Here is a 17959-nt window from a genome sequence, read left to right as displayed (position 1 = left end):
TTAGAAAACACTGACTTTTGGAGAGGATTCAAAGAAATAATACAATTTAAATTGAAACAATATGTTTATTAGATTTTCCAAGTAAAAGTGTACAGAAACGGTCTGTAACAAGAATTTCCCCCAAAAACCCACATTAAAATAACTTTTAAGAAAATAACTTAAGTAAAACTATGCCTCCTTGTGGAATGACATTTAATTTCTCTCATACTTATTTACAAATCACAAAGTTTAAACAATTGAATTAAAAGCCTGGCACCAACAAAATATAAATGATTCATGTGCATATCATTATGGAGGTTAGAACTGGTTAACTGCTGGGTACTAAAACTAGTTCATTTATACAGTACCGCTATATATTAAAATATTAAGCATACTGTTACTGTATATTATAGCACAACATATTTAAATGTATACATTTGTCAATTAATGTAAGGCACTTTAATGAAGATATTTTCTTAATATAAGAAATTAGTATTTACACTTTAAAAATATATTGTATTATGGGAATAGCGCAGATAATTCTCAACTAGAACAATTCTCAAGTCAAGCCGCTCCCTACATTAATTTTGCAAGGATGCAAATGATCTTCCCGGGGAAAACATTTGGGGTGTCCTAGGACAAGAGGATAGCTGTCAAGATAATGTTTCATTATATTCCTTGTGTAGATACTAGAGACCCCTGAAGAACTGCAGAGAGAGTTCATAGCCCAGAAACATGGTGGCACTCATGGGGAAGCCTCGGATAGCATTCACTGAGGCTCCGCGGAAAAAGACCTGAAGAGAGTGATAGAAAATAATTACATAATGTATAATAAAAAAAAGGAATTAAAACTTAATATCCTATGTTCATAACAGCCAACCAAACAAATATATAGCTGAAACCACATGGTTAACACCTATTCAAGCTTATTCAGGCCAAGTGCCTCTCTGGTTAAATGATTGTCAGGTATTGATCAAATGTCTGATCAGTCTCTGTCTGCCAAAACACATTTGAACAAGATCTTTCTGGTCACTTGGAGGGGGGGGGGGGGGGTGACATAACACTATTGGCTTTTTACTATTTTGTTACATCACAAATTGACCAAAACCTGTTTGAACTCCCTCTTAACCTAGGAACGACCTTGGTAGTTAGTTAATCATTTTTCTTTGGAACAGATCTCGTTTTGCCCTTGTGACTTTTACAGGACATGTTGAGTTGGGTTCACCCGAGTATAAACTTTAAAAGCTGAAGGGACTAAAACTTGCAGCTACTAGTAGTGTCAGCATTTATCTATGTTGCCACACAGCTACACCAAAACCACAGGCTACTGTATTACTTTACAAATGAAATGTAGTGATGAATCGATGTTAAATTACTACACAGTGGGCTGGTTTCCCGTACAAAGATTAGACCTACACATGGACAAAGAAGCATGTTCAATGATCTTCACTGAAAGTGCTGCTTAGTCCAGGTCTACAGACTTAATGGGAGTCTGGGAAACAGGCCCAGTGTGTACTGTGTGTCTGTTTGCTTACATGTATCCCCTCAGTCTTGTAGCTCTGGACGATGCAGTGTACAATCCCTCTGTATTTCCTTGTGTGGAGAGCGTCAGCCTGTAGTCTGCTCTTCACCACGTCAGCTGGAGTAGCCGTGACCCACGAGATAGAACCTGTAGACAGAAACATGTCAGAGGTCAGGAGATGTACTTTAGCATGTAGCAACAGAGTTGATCTATAATGTTTTAGAAAGTCCTTGTAACAGGCTTTGGCTACAATCAGGGCATGTTCCAGTCGGCAAAGCTTTATATGTAATGCAAATAATAATACTAATACATCATTTGGTGGTAGAGAAGACTATAGCACTCATCCCTACAGTTCAGTTAAGAGTGTAGCTACCATAGAGGTACAACCAGTTTTGGGTACTGACAGATTACATGTAACAGGGATTACGTAATCAGATTACACCAACCCAGATTACTTAAAAAAATTAATGGATTACAGTTACATCCTTAAACAGCCAATTATATTTTGTAAAACTTCAAGATGTCTCTTCAAACACACTGAACTGGCAGGTTTTTGAAAACTGTGCTGAGACGCACTACTAGGAAGTCACCTTTCAGTGGGAATGGAAGCTTTTTCCTTCTGTTTTAATCTATTCAAAATCCCAAATGTCCTCTCCCTGTTGCTTTCCACACAAACATTTTTTATTTAACTAAAAACATCAGACCCTCACTTATTGAGAACTACAGTTGTAAAGGGAGGGTAAACTAGCAGAATTCTGTTAGAATACATAAAATCCTTGAAATATATCACAAGACATCTAGTTGGCCCTTTGAGTGCTTATCACAGATGTCTGTAATTATGTCTTGTCCTCTGTGTGGCCGTATCACAATATAATTAAATAAGATGATTTAAAATAGAAAACAGAATGACGAAGCTGTAAAACATCTAAATATAAACCATCTACTTAGTGAAGGCTCCCGAGTGGCGCAGCGATCTAAGGCACTGCGTCTCAGTGCTAGAGACGTCACTATAGACACCTCGGTTCGAATCCAGGCTGTATCACAACCGGCTGTGATTGGGATCCCCGTAGGGCGGTACACAATTGGCCCAGCGTCATCTGGGTGTGGTCGGTGTAGGCCGTCATTGTAAATAATATATATATATTTTTTTATAAATACAATTTTTGTTTAATATGAGAGTTTCAGCATGAAATATCCTTGACATATTGTTTCGCACTCTTGTATTTATTTTACAATGTCACTATGTGTTTGTTGTCGATGTTTTGGGGCCAAACTGGTGGCAGTTATGAAACGAGTCAACAGTAGGAAGAGTTGCAGAGTTCATTGAAATAAATGCCATCGTTGATTAGATGCTTTTTTCATTAATTAGGCTTGAACCATATGGTCTAATTAAATCAACAACACCTTTCTCGAACATTCAAATGGAAGGAGGTAGTCATAATTAATCGTTGTCACCTCTTAAGCCCATTCTGGTGGGAAGCTGCTTTAGACCACCAAGTGCTAACACTCAGTATCTGGATAACATGTGTGAAATGCTTGATAATGTATGTGATATCAACAGTGAGGTATATTTTCTGGGTGATTTTAAATACTGGACTGACTTATCAAGCTGCCCACTCAAGAAAAAGCTTCAACCTACCAGGGTAGTTACAAACAGCATAGGAATAAAATAATCAACATGTATTGATCACATCTTTACTAATGCGGCAGACATGTGCTTGAAAGCAGTATCCAAATCCATCAGATGAAGTGATCACAATATGGTAGCCATTTCTAGGAAAACCAAAGTTCCAAAGGCTGGGCCTAATATAGTGTATAAGAGGTCATAGAATAAGTTTCGTAATGATTCCTATGTTGTTGATGTAAAGAATAGTTGTTGTTCCGTGGTGTGTAATGAGGAGCAAACAGACGCTGCACTTGACACATTTATGAAATTGCTTATCCCAGTTACTGATAAGCACGCATCCATTAAGAAAATGACAAAAAACTGAAATCCCTGTTGATTGATGAGGAATTAAAAAATTGTATGGTTGAGAGGGATGAGGCAAAAAGAATGGCAAATAAGTCTGGCTGTACAACCGATTTGGCAAACGTACTGCAAATTTAGAAATCATGTGACTAAACTGAATAAAAATAAGAAACTACACTATAAAACAAAGATAACTGACATAAAGACTGATAGTAAAAATCTTTGGAGCTCCTTCAATTACATTTTTGGACAAAAAGGCAAACATCTCCATCATTCATTGAATCAGATGGCTCATTCATCACAAAACCCACTGATAGCGCCAACTACTTCAATGATTTTTTTCATTGGCAAGATTAGAAAACTTAGGCATGACATGCCAGCAACAAAACGCTGACACTACACATCCAAGTATATCTGACCAAATTATGAAAAGACAAGCATTGTACTTTTGAATTCCGTATTAAAATTATATCAACACGCAAACAGTTCTAAAAATGTCCTACATTTTCCTTTCAATCTGTGGTTGTTCGTCTTATCTCGCTCGATGGAAGTTCATAGTTCACCCATTACCCAACTTTTTAAAAAAACGCTACATCACTGATAATACAGAGGTCTGTTTGTGCGAAGCTTGATTAGTAATGCCTAGGAATACAAAAATGTGAATGCTATGTATTTTGACAAGAGAGATACAGTATTGATGTAAAGAGTTGATCATTTTATGCAATTCATCATTAAAACTGACTGAACAGTTGCTGATGCTACGTGACAGTGTGAATCATTTATCATATTTCAGAGGTATAACATTAAAACTGTATAGCTAATAGGCTAGGTGTTCATCCCGGAAACCCTAGACCAGGTCAGCCCAACCCTCTTCCTGGAGATCTACTGTCCTGTAGGTTTACAGCCCAACCCTCTTCCTGGAGATCTACCGTCCTGTAGGTTTTCAATCCAACCCTCTTCCTGGAGATCTACCGTCCTGTAGGTTTACAGCCCAACCCTCTTCCTGGAGATCTACCGTCCTGTAGGTTTTCAATCCAACCCTCTTCCTGGAGATCTACTGTCCTGTAGGTTATCATTCCAACCCTCTTCCTGGAGATCTACTGTCCTGTAGGTTTACAGCCCAACCCTCTTCCTGGAGATCTACTGTCCTGTAGGTTTTCAATCCAACCCTCTTCCTGGAGATCTACCGTCCTGTAGGTTTTCAGTCCATCCATCTTCCTGGAGATCTACTGTCCTGTAGGTTTTCAATCCAACCCTCTTCCTGGAGATCTACTGTCCTGTAGGTTTTCAATCTAACCCTCTTCCTGGAGATCTACCGTCCTGTAGGTTTTCAGTCTAACCCTCTTCCTGGAGATCTACTGTCCTGTAGGTTTTCAGTCTAACCCTCTTCCTGGAGATCTACTGTCCTGTAGGTTTTCAATCCAACCCTCTTCCTGGAGATCTACTGTCCTGTAGGTTTTCAGTCTAACCCTCTTCCTGGAGATCTACTGTCCTGTAGGTTTTCAATCTAACCCTCTTCCTGGAGATCTACTGTCCTGTAGGTTTTCAGTCTAACCCTCTTCCTGGAGATCTACTGTCCTGTAGGTTTTCAGTCTAACCCTCTTCCTGGAGATCTACTGTCCTGTAGGTTTTCAATCCAACCCTCTTCCTGGAGATCTACCGTCCTGTAGGTTTTCAGTCTAACCCTCTTCCTGGAGATCTACCGTCCTGTAGGTTTTCAGTCTAACCCTCTTCCTGGAGATCTACTGTCCTGTAGGTTTTCAATCCAACCCTCTTCCTGGAGATCTACTGTCCTGTAGGTTTTCAGTCCATCCATCTTCCTGGAGATCTACCGTCCTGTAGGTTTTCAGTCCAACCCTCTTCCTGGAGATCTACTGTCCTGTAGGTTTACAGCCCAACCCTCTTCCTGGAGATCTACCGTACTGTAGGTTTTCAGTCCAACCCTCTTCCTGGAGATCTACCGTCCTGTGGGTTTTCATTCCAAACGTAATTTAACACACCTGATTCTACTAATTAGCTGCACAACAAAACCTTAACTAGCTGAATCAATGTGCTAAATTAGGGTTGGATTGAAAACCTACAGGACAGTAGATCTCCAGGAAGAGGGTTAGGCTGTAAACCTACAGGACAGTAGATCTCCAGGAAGAGGGTTAGGCTGTAAACCTACAGGACAGTAGATCTCCAGGAAGAGGGTTGGGCTGATAACCTACAGGACAGTAGATCTCCAGGAAGAGGGTTGGATTGAAAACCTACAGGACAGTAGATCTCCAGGAAGAGGGTTGGATTGAAAACCTACAGGACAGTAGATCTCCAGGAAGAGGGTTGGATTGAAAACCTACAGGACAGTAGATCTCCAGGAAGAGAGTTGGATTGAAAACCTACAGAACCGTAGATCTCCAGGAAGAGGGTTGGGCAGCCCTGCCCTAGACCCACTCCAATTCGCATATCGCCCCAATAGATCCACAGATGTCGCAATCTCAAATCGCACTCCACACTGCCTTTTCCCACCTGGACAAAAGGAACACCTATGTGAGAATGCTATTCATTGACTACAGCTCAGCGTTCAACACCATAGTGCCCACAAAGCTCATCACTAAGCTAAGGAGCCTGGGACTAAACACCTCCCTCTGAAACTGGATCCTGGACTTCTTGATGGGCCGCCCCTAGGTGGTAAGGGTAGGCAACAACACCTCTGCCACGCTGATCCTCAACACGGGGGCCCCTCAGGGGTGCGTGCTTAGTCCCATCCTGTACTCCCTCTTCACCCATGACTGCATGGCCATGCATGACTCCAACACCATCATTAAGTTTGCTGAAGACACAACAGTGGTAGGCCTGATCCCCGACAACGATGAGACAGTGAGGTCCGGGAAGGCGGTAGACTAAAACTCAAACCCTGGTTACGTCCCTGCTAACAATGTCAGGATTGTGGGTTTGATTTATGTATGGGCCTAATAACCCTCCACCAGTACATTCTCTGGCCTAGTGGAAACCAAAACGAGGCCACGGTTTCAACAGATTGCTCCTTTATCTGACCTAAAGGCTACTTTATCTGACCTAAAGGCTACTACAAATTTGCTTCCACCAAGCACAACAGTAACATTACCATCCATCCGTAAACACCTTCCAGTTACCTGCCAGTCCTCCAGACACCCATACAGAACAGGGATGAGGTGATGACCTCCCTTCGGGGGATAGCCAGCGGCGGAACAACGCGTAGGGGATGAAGTACAGCGTGTACCCAGGGACGTCTCTCAGGACCATGGCCCCGGCCCCTCTGTATAATCCCTGGATCCCCTCGGTCTGCAGTATGGAACTGATGCAGTGGATGGGCCCTCTGTAGGTCGGCTGGCCCTGGAGAGACACGGAGCGCACAGCGATATTACCGTTCCCGTTTCCGGTCGTCCCGGCAATGTTCAGGTTCTCTAAAATACACAAGGAAACAAACAATAAAGATCAGACTGTATTTGACTTTATTGACCGCTCATGCAGAAAGAAGATAGTTTGGATTAAGGGTCAACCTTATGGGGAAGGAGGCTTTAACCATATACCAGAACAACAGGTGATGGTGAAGATTTAACACATGTATTATGCCCTATACTGTAGGCACCATAAAGATCCATGGGGCAACACACAAGGACGTGTGGTACATCGCCATATAAAAAAGGTGCAGCAGTTTCCGTCTTCAAAACGGTGACTGGTGACTCATCACTGACAGGTGATTATAATGCCTTTAATTTATCAACCTTTAAGTGAGCTGGTTACAATCCACGGGATTTATCATCTCAAGCTAGCTCGTCTGAGTTGCTGTTGTGAAATATGAATGGCTGTTGGAAAACTAATGGGGCGCTGAATCTGAATAGGCAAATGAATCGTTGTCCCTGGTTCGTTGAATTGTCAATTTATTCTGTTCTGTTCTAATCTAGACCTCCGAGTAAAGTCCCACTAAAATGAGCTGTCTAAACCCATGGGAACTATAGGCACTGTACCTGCTAGAATGGTCTGAAGGATAGTTGTACGAAAGGAAATACCTTTTAGAATGGTCTGAAGGATAGTTGTACTAAAGGAAATACCTTTTAGAATGGTCTGAAGGGTAGTTGTACTAAAGGAAATACCTTTTAGAATGGTCTGAAGGGTAGTTGTACTAAAGGAAATACCTTTTAGAATGGTCTGAAGGATAGTTGTACTAAAGGAAATACCATTTAGAATGGTCTGAAGGATAGTTGTACTGAAGGAAATACCTTTTAGAATGGTCTGAAGGGTAGTTGTACTAAAGGAAATACCTTTTAGAATGGTCTGAAGGATAGTTAAAGTAAAGGAAATACCTGCTAGAATGCTATATAATGTTGTATTGGGCTTTGACTTTACCTGCTAGACAGGGCAGAGTCTGCATCTGCAGTCTTATCTTAACTAAGTCGACCGGAGCTCCGAGTCCCACTGACATCAGCCCTGTCAACATGCTGGCCAGGGTCATGTCCAGCATACCACACGACTGTTTCTCGTCGCCATGGCGGAACTTGCTTATAACCCTTTGTGTGTTGTTGAAGAATCCAAACACCACTGAGTTATACACAGTGATGCTGGCCAGCGGGAAGGAGAGACCCTTGAAGAAGCCAGCAACCTAGGTGGAAGAAAAATGAGAGGTTTTATGGAACAATTTGTTTTGCAGGCCTGGGTCCCAGTATACCACGTGGCCTTTGGCAGCTTTAAGCATTCTCTTTCTCCCAGAGCGCCCTTCACTTCTTTCCAGGTTTTTCTCCCTCCCAGCCAGAGAGAGGACACAGAGGGAGTATTCACAGCAAGGCACAATCATTTTTTATAAAACAAAAGCACAGTTGCTTCAAAAGTCAAATTTTTCATTCCAGAACCGTCACAGCTAGGCCTACAGTTTAATCTACAGATGAGAGTGTGAGTTGAATATAGGATATTATTAATGAACTTTTACAGTAGTTGTCGAGGCTGACGCTTATGTCCAAGGCCTCTACAGTTCTAAAGGAAACGCTTCTAATACAATGACGACAAATGGTTTATTATGCCAAATATTATCCCATGGATTACTCTGGGTTCCAGTCCCATTGGGACCTCACAACACATGACTGTAAATTGCTTTGAATAAAAGTGTCTGCTAAATGGCCTATATTACATTTAGACGACAAGAGCAGTGACATATCAAATAATATTAGTCACATGTGCCGAATACAACAGGTGTAGACCTTACAGTGAAAGGCTTACTTACAAGCCTCTAACCAACAATGTAGTTAAAAATAAAATAAAATACGAATAAGAAATAAAAGTAACAACTAGTTAATCACTAACAGTTTCCTTTCTGTAGATTTGGAGGACACAGTGAAGGGTGTTCTTGTATCCTTTCCCAGCTTGCAGACGAGTCTGTCGGGTAGAATCACAGAACGGGAAATGATAAGAACCTCAACATTACTACTACATAAAACAACAGCCTACAACATGTAGGCTAGGTGATGTGTGCTAACTGGTTTAAATGTTACTGCAGGGCCTATAGCCCTCTAAATGGTAACTGTGTATGTACAGATACAGTAATATTGCACGTTTGGTAAAAACCCAAGGTTTGACATTAAGGGTTGATCTATTGCCTAGAGCAAGTGAACTGAACAGTTGGGCAAGTTGAGCTCGGAGGTTACCCCCATTGGCCTTTCTCTTCTTCTTTTACTGACAGCAACGAAAACTGTAAGCATTGATCTGCCTGGTTCCCCTCCATTGTTTAAATGAAAGAGACAATTTATGGATATTTTTGTGTGCCTTTCAGACCTTAATGTCAATCCCTGATTTAAACTCACAGGAGGTTGGTGGCACCTTAATTGGGGAAGATGGGCTCGTGGTAATGACTGGAGTGGAATGGTATCAAACACATGGTTTCCATGTGTTTGATGCCATTCCATGTGTGCTGTTCCAGCCATTATTATAGGCCTTCCTCACCTCAGCAGCCTCCACTGTTTAAACCTCATCGGACAGTTTCCTGTACACAGATTAAGCCTAAACCTGGACTTAAACTCAAGATAAACAGAGAATGTCCTTTCAGTTCAGGACTAGGCTTGATCAGTATCTGGGAAACCAGTCCTTTATGTGTTGAACTGTGTCCTCATGTACCTTGACTGTGTCCAGCGGATGACCCACAATAACACTGGAAGCTCCTATTGGAAAAACAGATGGAAACCACATTTAGAGGAGTGAGAAGGGATAGATAGGGGTGAAAGAGAGAGGGGGGGAGAGAGTGAAAGAGAGAGGGGGGGAGAGAGAGAGAGTGAAAGAGAGAAACACACAGAGAGAACCAAAGAAAATTAACAACATTGACAAATGGTTTGATGGGAATGCAAAAACCTAAGAAAGAAATTGAGAAACCTATCCAACCCAGAAAACGCCTTCACTATGGTGAATCACTAAAACAATACAGAAATATATTATGGAAAAAGATGGAACAGCACGTCAGAAATCAGCTCAATGTAATTGAAGAATCCATAGACTCAAACCATTTCTGGGAAAATTGGAAAACACTAAACAAACAACAACACGAAGAGTTATCTATCTAAGATGTGTATTTACATGATCAAATACACATCTTAGAATCAACTATTAAAGACTTCCAGAACCCACTGGATTCTCCAATTACCTTGAATGAACTACAGGACAAAATATAAACCCTCCAACCCAAAAAGGCCTGTGGTCTTGATGGTATCCTCAATGAAATGATAAAATATACAGACCACAAATTCCAATTGCCTATACTTAGACTCTTTAGCATCATCCTTAGCTCTGGCATCTTCTCCAATATTTGGAACCAAGGACTGATCACCCCAATCCACAAAAGTGGAGACAAATTTTACCCCAATATCTAATGTGGGATATGCGTCAACAGCAACCTTGGGAAAATCCTCTGCATTATCATTAACAGCAGACTTGTACATTTCCTCAGTGAAAACAATGTACTAAGCAAATGTCAAATAGGCTTTTTACCAAATTACCGTACGACAGACCACGTATTCACCCTGCACACCCTAATTAACAAACAAACCAAAACAAAGGCAAAGTCTTGTCGCTCTTTGTTGATTTCAAAAAAGCTTAACTCAATTTGGCATGAGGGTCTGCTATACAAATTGATGAAAAGTGGTGTTGGGGGAAAAACATACATTATAAAAATCCATGTACACAAACAACAAGTGTGTGGTTAAAATGGGCAAAAACACCAAATAATGTATGCAGAGCAGAATTAGGCCGATAATGATCAAAACCCAGAATTTTTTTTAAATTCTACAACCACCTAAAAGGAAGCATTTCCCAAACGTTCCATAACAAAGCCATCACCTATAGAAAGATTAACCTGGAAAAGTCCCCTAAGCAAGCTGGTCCTGGAGCTCTGTTCACAAACACAAACACCCCAGGACAGCAACACAATTAGACCCGACACATTTGAAAGAATTAACTAAAAAATTGAGCAAACTAGAATGCTATTTGGCCCTAAATAGAGTACACATTGGCAGAATACTTGACCACTGTAACTGACCCAAACTTAAGGAAAGCTTTGACTATGTACAGACTCAGTGAGCATAGCCTTGCTATTGAGAAAGGCCGCCAAAGGCAGACCTGGCTCTCAAGAGAAGACAGGATATGTGCACACTGCCACAAAATGAGGTGGAAACTAAGCTGCACTTCCTAACATCCTGCCAAATGTATGACCATATTAGAGACACATATTTCCCTCAGATTACACAGTTCCACAAAGAATTTTAAAACAAACCCAATTTTGATAAACTCCCATATTTATTGGGTGAAATATCACAGTGTTCCATCACAGCAGCAAGATGTGTGACCTGTTGCCACAAGAAAAGGGCAACCAGAGAAGAACAAACACCATTGTAGATACCATATTTTTGTTAATTTATTTTCCCTTTTTTACTTTAACAATTTGCATAATATGACATTTGAAATGTCTTTATTCTTTTGGAACTTTTGTGAGTATAATGTTTACTGTTAATTTGTATTGTTTATTATATAACTACTTCACTTGCTTTGGCAATGTTAACATATGTTTCCCATGCCAATAAAGCCCTTACATTGAAATTGAATTGAAAGAAAGCATGCAGGGCATTCTACGCAATTAAAAAGCAAATTAAAATCAAAATACTTATTAAAATTGCCTAAATCTAATTTAAATGTGTCATTGAACCAATTGCACTTCATGGCAGTGAGGTGTGGGTTCCACTTGCAAAACAAGATTTCACCCAATGGGACAAACACCCCATTGAAACCCTGCATGCAGAGTTCTATAAGAGTCTCTGACATGTCCAGAGGACAACTACAAACAGTCCATGCAGGGCAGATTTAGGCCAATATCCACTAATGGTTGTTGCTCATCCATATATTTATATATTTTATTCCATTCCTTTACTTTACTTAGATTTGTGTGTATTAGGTATTTGTTGTGGAATTGTTAGATTACATATACAGATATTACTGCACTGTCAGAACTAGAAGCACAAGCATTTCACTACACTCGCAATAACATCTGCTAACCATGTGTATTTGACCAATACAATTTGATAATAAGACAAACTCAAAATAGAGCAATTAAGTTTTGGAAACATCTCAAATACAGTGACATATATCTCCCTCTCATATCATTACCAAGAACTGAGCAAAGAAAAGAGTCCCCTCAGAAAAGAGTTCACAAATCTGTTCTACTAACACACTGAAGTCTCAGGACCAGAACATCCAATCAATCAGAATAAAATACAACAGTCAAAACACAACTATATTACCTATTGGGAAACATAAGCACAAATAAAAATGCAGTGCTATCTGGCCCTAAATCGACAGTACACCGTGGCAAACTATATGACCAAGGTTACTGATCAAAACCTTAGAAAAACCTTGACAAAGTACAGGCTCAGCGAGCACAGCCATGCACCACAGCTGATCCTGTGACAGAACTGCATTTCCTGACAAAATGTCAAAAATATAAAACAATGAGTGTCATTTCCCCAAATGTAAAACCCTTATTCACGGTTTCAAATACCTCTCTGATGACAATAGGCTACCCGTCCTATTGGCAGAGGACGCAGAGAGCTGTAGGTTGGCAGCGCACTACATTGCTGCCTGCCATAAAATGAGGGACAGTGTCTGACAGACCAACCAACCTGCACATGCCCTTTATGCCATTGTTATTGTCCATTGTATGGTTATTTTGACCCTTGAATATTGTTGTTACTGATTGTCCCATTGACAGTATTGATTATTATTATGTTAATATCGTAAATGTATCACTTAAATCGTCAAAGTACGCTGTGGCAAGATGTCCATTGTTACGTCATGCCAATAAGGCAAATGGAAAGCGAGTGAGAAAGAGGGTGAGAGATAATAACGACATAATGTTGTTTCGGTGGCACACTGCCTAGAACATCCAGCCCTCCTCGGACAATACAACTATAGTACCACAGATTTCAGGGAAATACAGAGAGAACTGGAGGAATCATGTCCCGCCAGACAGTCTCAACAGCATTTTAAAACACAACCACAGCTCTACCTCTGCTTCGGGATCATTCTGACATAACATTTGAAACAAAAAAAACAACAAACGAAGGCCGATAATGTTCATAAATACAGTAGTCTGCCTATAGGCGAATAGCAGGCGATGAAGAATGAGAACAAGTTACAGCATTCCACAGATATCATTATGTAATGCGCAACTACTGTGCCCCTACTGGCCGTTTCAGGTAGCGCACCTTGCAGAAGTAGAATATAGAAAAGGAAGACTTTTTCTCAAACTAAATAGTCAAACGTGTTGGAACTGTTTATTTAATTATTAATCAAATGTCAAGCGCTATGTGGGCAATTAGATTTGGAAACTCTTTGTATGCTTCCCATTGTTTAAAAACTTTTTTCCAATTATTTTTATTTTATTTATAATAGAACATAGATTAAACATAGGCCTAAATAACAAAAATAGCAAATGTATGAAAATAAAAAACAAAAGTTTGTTTATCATCATGTGTGTTAAACAAACAACAAAATCGACATACAATTGTCCAACACGTGCTCTATCCCAAACTCATCTCTAATTCTACAGCTAATTGACTAGTTAAAAAATAACGGACACTCACCTCCAATCCACCCTGCAAGGAAGTCATCTAAATGAAAACAATTCATTTTTGGATGCTCTTAATACCTTTTCTTTTATCACTAGTCAGTCACTTGTGAGCAGAAATCTTAATTGTCTGGAATTGAAAGTCGATACAGACACGTAGGCTATTTGAGAAACAAAGTCAAACAAATGTACTTTCCTAGCATCTATGTAAACCTCTAGATAGGTGTAGGAGGGTCAGTAAACATAAAAACGTTGGGAGTGATTGGGCGTCTCTAAACCAATCAGCATCTAGGATTTCTGTGCAGCGTTTGCGGTCTCAAAACGTCAGGACAAATGGAATCGCCTAATCGGGACACCGGGCTATGCAAAACAAACTGGCCAGTTACTTGCCCTGATGACCTTCAAGCCGTCCTAAATTGTTTCTGCAGTTGGGAATAAAATAACGTCATAAATACTGTAAGCCAAGAGGAATGTGGATGTAAACAAAATATAATCTTCATTGGTCACTTTCATAATTAGCCACATGGGAAGAGATTGATGCATAAAGCCAGCATTTTAGTATAAGTGCATAACAGAAATGTGGTCTAGGCTATATCATATCACAAAACATTTATCAACTTATTCGGGCAACACAAATAAACTCCATAAAAATTGTGCAAGATAGCTTTCTTCTTCTTTATAGTTGTTAATAAGTTATTTTCCTAGTTAATAGGCTATATAGCAAACTAACCATATATATTGTGAAAGAGGAGATAACAGAACAGGGTTGAAGACACACCCAGACATATTGCCTAGAAAAACACACATATAGCGCTCAAAGATAAGAAACCATTGCACTGCAGGATGGAAAATTACAAGCAAAATATGGTGCCAGAAGTGGGACAGAGATATTTTCTCTTTGCTTACACCGCTGGACCTCAAGACTCATTCAGAAAACTCCAATTACTATTAAGGATCCGCCCCTTTTTTCAATTTTCGCCTAAAATAACATACCCAAATCTAACTGCCTGTAGCTCAGGACCTGAAGCAAGGATATGCATATTCTTGATACCATTTAAAAGGAAACACTTTGAAGTTTGTGGAAATGTGAAATGAATGCAGGAGAATATGACACATTAGATCTGGTAAAAGATAATACAAAGAAAAAAACGATGTGTTTTTTTGTATTTTTTTTGTACATTCATCTTTGAAACGCAAGAGAAAGGCCATAATGTATTATTCCAGCCCAGACACAATTTAGATTTTGGCCACCAAATGGCAGCAGTGTATGTGTAAAGGTTTAGACTGATCCAATGAACCATTGCATTTCTGTTCAAAATTTTGTATCAAGACTGCCCAAATGTGCCTAATTGGTTTATTACTATCTTTAAGTTCATAACTGTTCACTCTCCTCAAACAATAGCATGGTATTCTTTCACTGTAATAGCTACTGTAAATTGGACAGTGCAGTTAGATTATAAAGAATTTAAGCTTTCTGCCAATATCAGATATGTCTATGTCCTGGGAAATGTTCTTTTTACTTACAACCTAATGCTAATCGCATTAGCCTACGTTAGCTCAACCGTCCTGCGGGGCACCCATCGATCCAGTAGAGGATAAAAACCTACACTTTTATTAGCATGTGCATTTAGTGAAAGTATTCATACCCCTTGACTTGTTCCCAAAAATGTGTGTTACAACCTGAATTAAACATGTATTACATTTATATTATCTTCACCCATCTACACTCAATACCCCATAATGACAACGTGAAAACATCTTTTAGACATTTTTGCAAATAAAATACAAAAATATCAAATTGACATAAATATTAACACCCCTAAATCAAGTCTTTGCACACCTGGGTTGTACAATACTTGCACATTATTCTTTAAAAAAGTCAATAAGCTCTGTCAAGTTGGTTGTTGATCATTGCTAGACAGCCATTTTCAAGTCTTGCAATAGATTTCTAAGCAGATTTAAGCCAGAACTGTAACCTGGCAACTCAGGAACATTCAATGTCATCTTGGTAAGCAACTTCAGTGTATACATTCACCAGTCAGTTTATTAGTTACACCCATCTAGTACCAGGTCGGACCCCCCTTTGCCTCCAGAACAACCGGAATGATTTGGGGCATTCTACAAGATGTCAGAAACGTTCCACAAGGATGTTGTTCCATGCTGACGCGATGGCATCACGTAGCTTCTGCAGATGTCGGTACATTCATGCTGTGAACAGCCTGTTTCATCAAAGATGAGAACTGCACAGGCCTGCACAGATGGGACTGCACAGATGGGACTGCACAGATGGGACTGCACAGATGGGACTGCACAGATGGGACTGCACAGATGGGACTGCACAGGCCGTTAAAGTCAACTGAACTCGCTGTCATGTTCCAGGAAATGTGTTTCCACTCCTCAATTGTCCAGTGATGGTGATCAAGTGCCCACTGGAGCCGCTTCTTCTTGGGGCAGCAGGTAGCCTAGTGGTTAGAGCGTTGGGCCAGTAACTGCTGGAGAAAATCCCGAGCTGACAAGGTAAAAATCTGTCATTCTGACCTGAGCAAGGGAGTTAACCCATTGTTCCCCAGGTGCCGAAGATGTGCATGTCGATTATGGAAGCCCCCCAAACCTCTCTGATATGAATGCATTCAGTTGTACAACTGACGAGGTGTTCCCCCTTTCTTTTTTTTTTTAGCTGATAGCAGTGAAATCAGGTTTTGTCGTTTGCTGCAATAGGCTCTATGCATTATACCGCCTCCAACGTTCTAATTTACATGGAATGTGCATAAGGGCTATAGCCCAACCGTGACAAGTATCGACGAGTTGTGCTTTCCGAGATGCCATTCTGCATCCACTATTGTTATTTGTCTGTTTTTGGCCCGCCTGTTAGCTTGCAGGTTTCTTGCCAATTATCATTCGAAATTTCTCATCAACAAGCTATTTTTGCCCACAGGACTGCTTCTGACTGAATGTTTTTTGTTTGTCGCACCATTCTCGGTAAACCCTAGACACTGTCGTGCTTGAAAAGCCCAGGAGGACAGCCTTTTCTGAGATAGTGGATCTGGCGTGCCTGGCACCGATGATCATGCCACGCTCAAAGTCGCTTAGGTCACTCGTTTTTCCCATTCTAACGTTCAATTGAACAGTAACTGAATGTCTCGATAAAGCAGCCTGTCCACCTGCTTTATATAACAAGCCACTGCCACATGACTCACTGTCTGTAGGAGAGATACATTTTTGTGAACGGGGTGGTGTACCTAATAAACTTGCTGGTGAGTGTATTTGGCCATGTGTTTTAGGCTATTGATCTCCCAGTGTCTGGTGGAAAGCAGACTGAACTGGATTTTAATCTAGGATTTTGCCTGTGCTCAGCTCTATTAAGTTTATTTTTATCCTAAAAAAAACCTCCCTAGTCCTTGTCGATTACAAGCATACCCATAACCTGATGCCGCCACCACTATGCTTGAAAATAAGAAGAGTGGTACTCTGTGATGTGTTGTTGGATTTGCCCCAAACATAAAACTTTGTATTCAGGACAAAAGTGAATTGCATTGGCCCATTTGCCGTATTATATTAGTGCCTTATTGCAAACAGGATGCATGTTTTTAATATTTTTTATTTTGTACAGGCTTCCTTTTTTCACTCTGTCATTTAGGGTAGTATTGTGGAGTAACTACAATGTTGTTGACCCATCCTCAAGTTTCTCCTATCACAGCTATTACACGATGTAACTGTTTTAAAATCACTATTGGCCTCATGGTGAAATTCCTGAGCGGTTTCCTTCCTCTCCGGCAACTAAGTTAGGAAGGATGCCTGTATCTTTGTAGTGACTGGGTGTAATACACCATCCATAGTGTAATTCATTATTTCACCATGCTCAAAGGGATATTCAATGTCTGCTTTTTTTTTTTACCCATCCACCAATAAGTGCCCTTCTTTGTGAGGCATTGGAAAACCTCTCTGGTCTTTGTGGTTGAATCTGTGTTTGAAATTCACTGCTCGACTGAGGGACCTTACAGATAACTGTGTGTGGGGTACAGAGATGATGTAGTCATTGAAAAATCAAGTAATCACTGTTATTGCACACAGAGTGAGTCCGTGCAACTTATATGACTTGTTAAGCACATTTTTACCCCTGAACTTATTTAGTCTTGCCATAGCAAAGGGGTTGAATACTTATTGACTCAAGACATTTCAGATTTTCCTTCTTTATTAATTTGTAAACATTTTTAAAAACATAATTCCACTTTGACATTATGGGGTGTTGTGTGCAGGCCAGTGACACAAAATCTCAATGTAATCAATTTTATATTCAGGCTGTAACACAACAAAATGTGGAAAAAGTCAAGGGGTGTGAATACTTTCTGAAAGCACTGTACCTGTCAACAGATTT

General features: G+C 40.2%; 1 protein-coding gene across 1 annotated transcript; it reads right to left on the bottom strand.

The window, feature by feature from the left end:
• Window positions 1–45: 45 nt before the first annotated feature.
• Window positions 46–13796, bottom strand: LOC139581744 (solute carrier family 25 member 48-like). The gene is made up of 7 exons (XM_071411839.1): window positions 13601–13796; window positions 9594–9637; window positions 8787–8858; window positions 7839–8091; window positions 6605–6895; window positions 1515–1648; window positions 46–773 (listed from the first exon to the last, which is right to left on the bottom strand). Exons 1-7 carry the CDS (start codon window positions 13644–13646, stop codon window positions 669–671), a joined length of 945 nt encoding a protein of 314 aa, XP_071267940.1. The 5' UTR covers window positions 13647–13796; the 3' UTR covers window positions 46–668.
• Between the last annotated feature and the right edge of the window lie 4163 nt (window positions 13797–17959).

Source organism: Salvelinus alpinus, chromosome 7 (genome assembly GCF_045679555.1).
Source record: "Salvelinus alpinus chromosome 7, SLU_Salpinus.1, whole genome shotgun sequence".
NCBI lineage: Eukaryota > Metazoa > Chordata > Actinopteri > Salmoniformes > Salmonidae > Salvelinus > Salvelinus alpinus.
The sequence above is the reverse complement of the archived record's forward strand: the minus strand, read 5'-3'. Positions and strand labels throughout refer to the sequence as shown.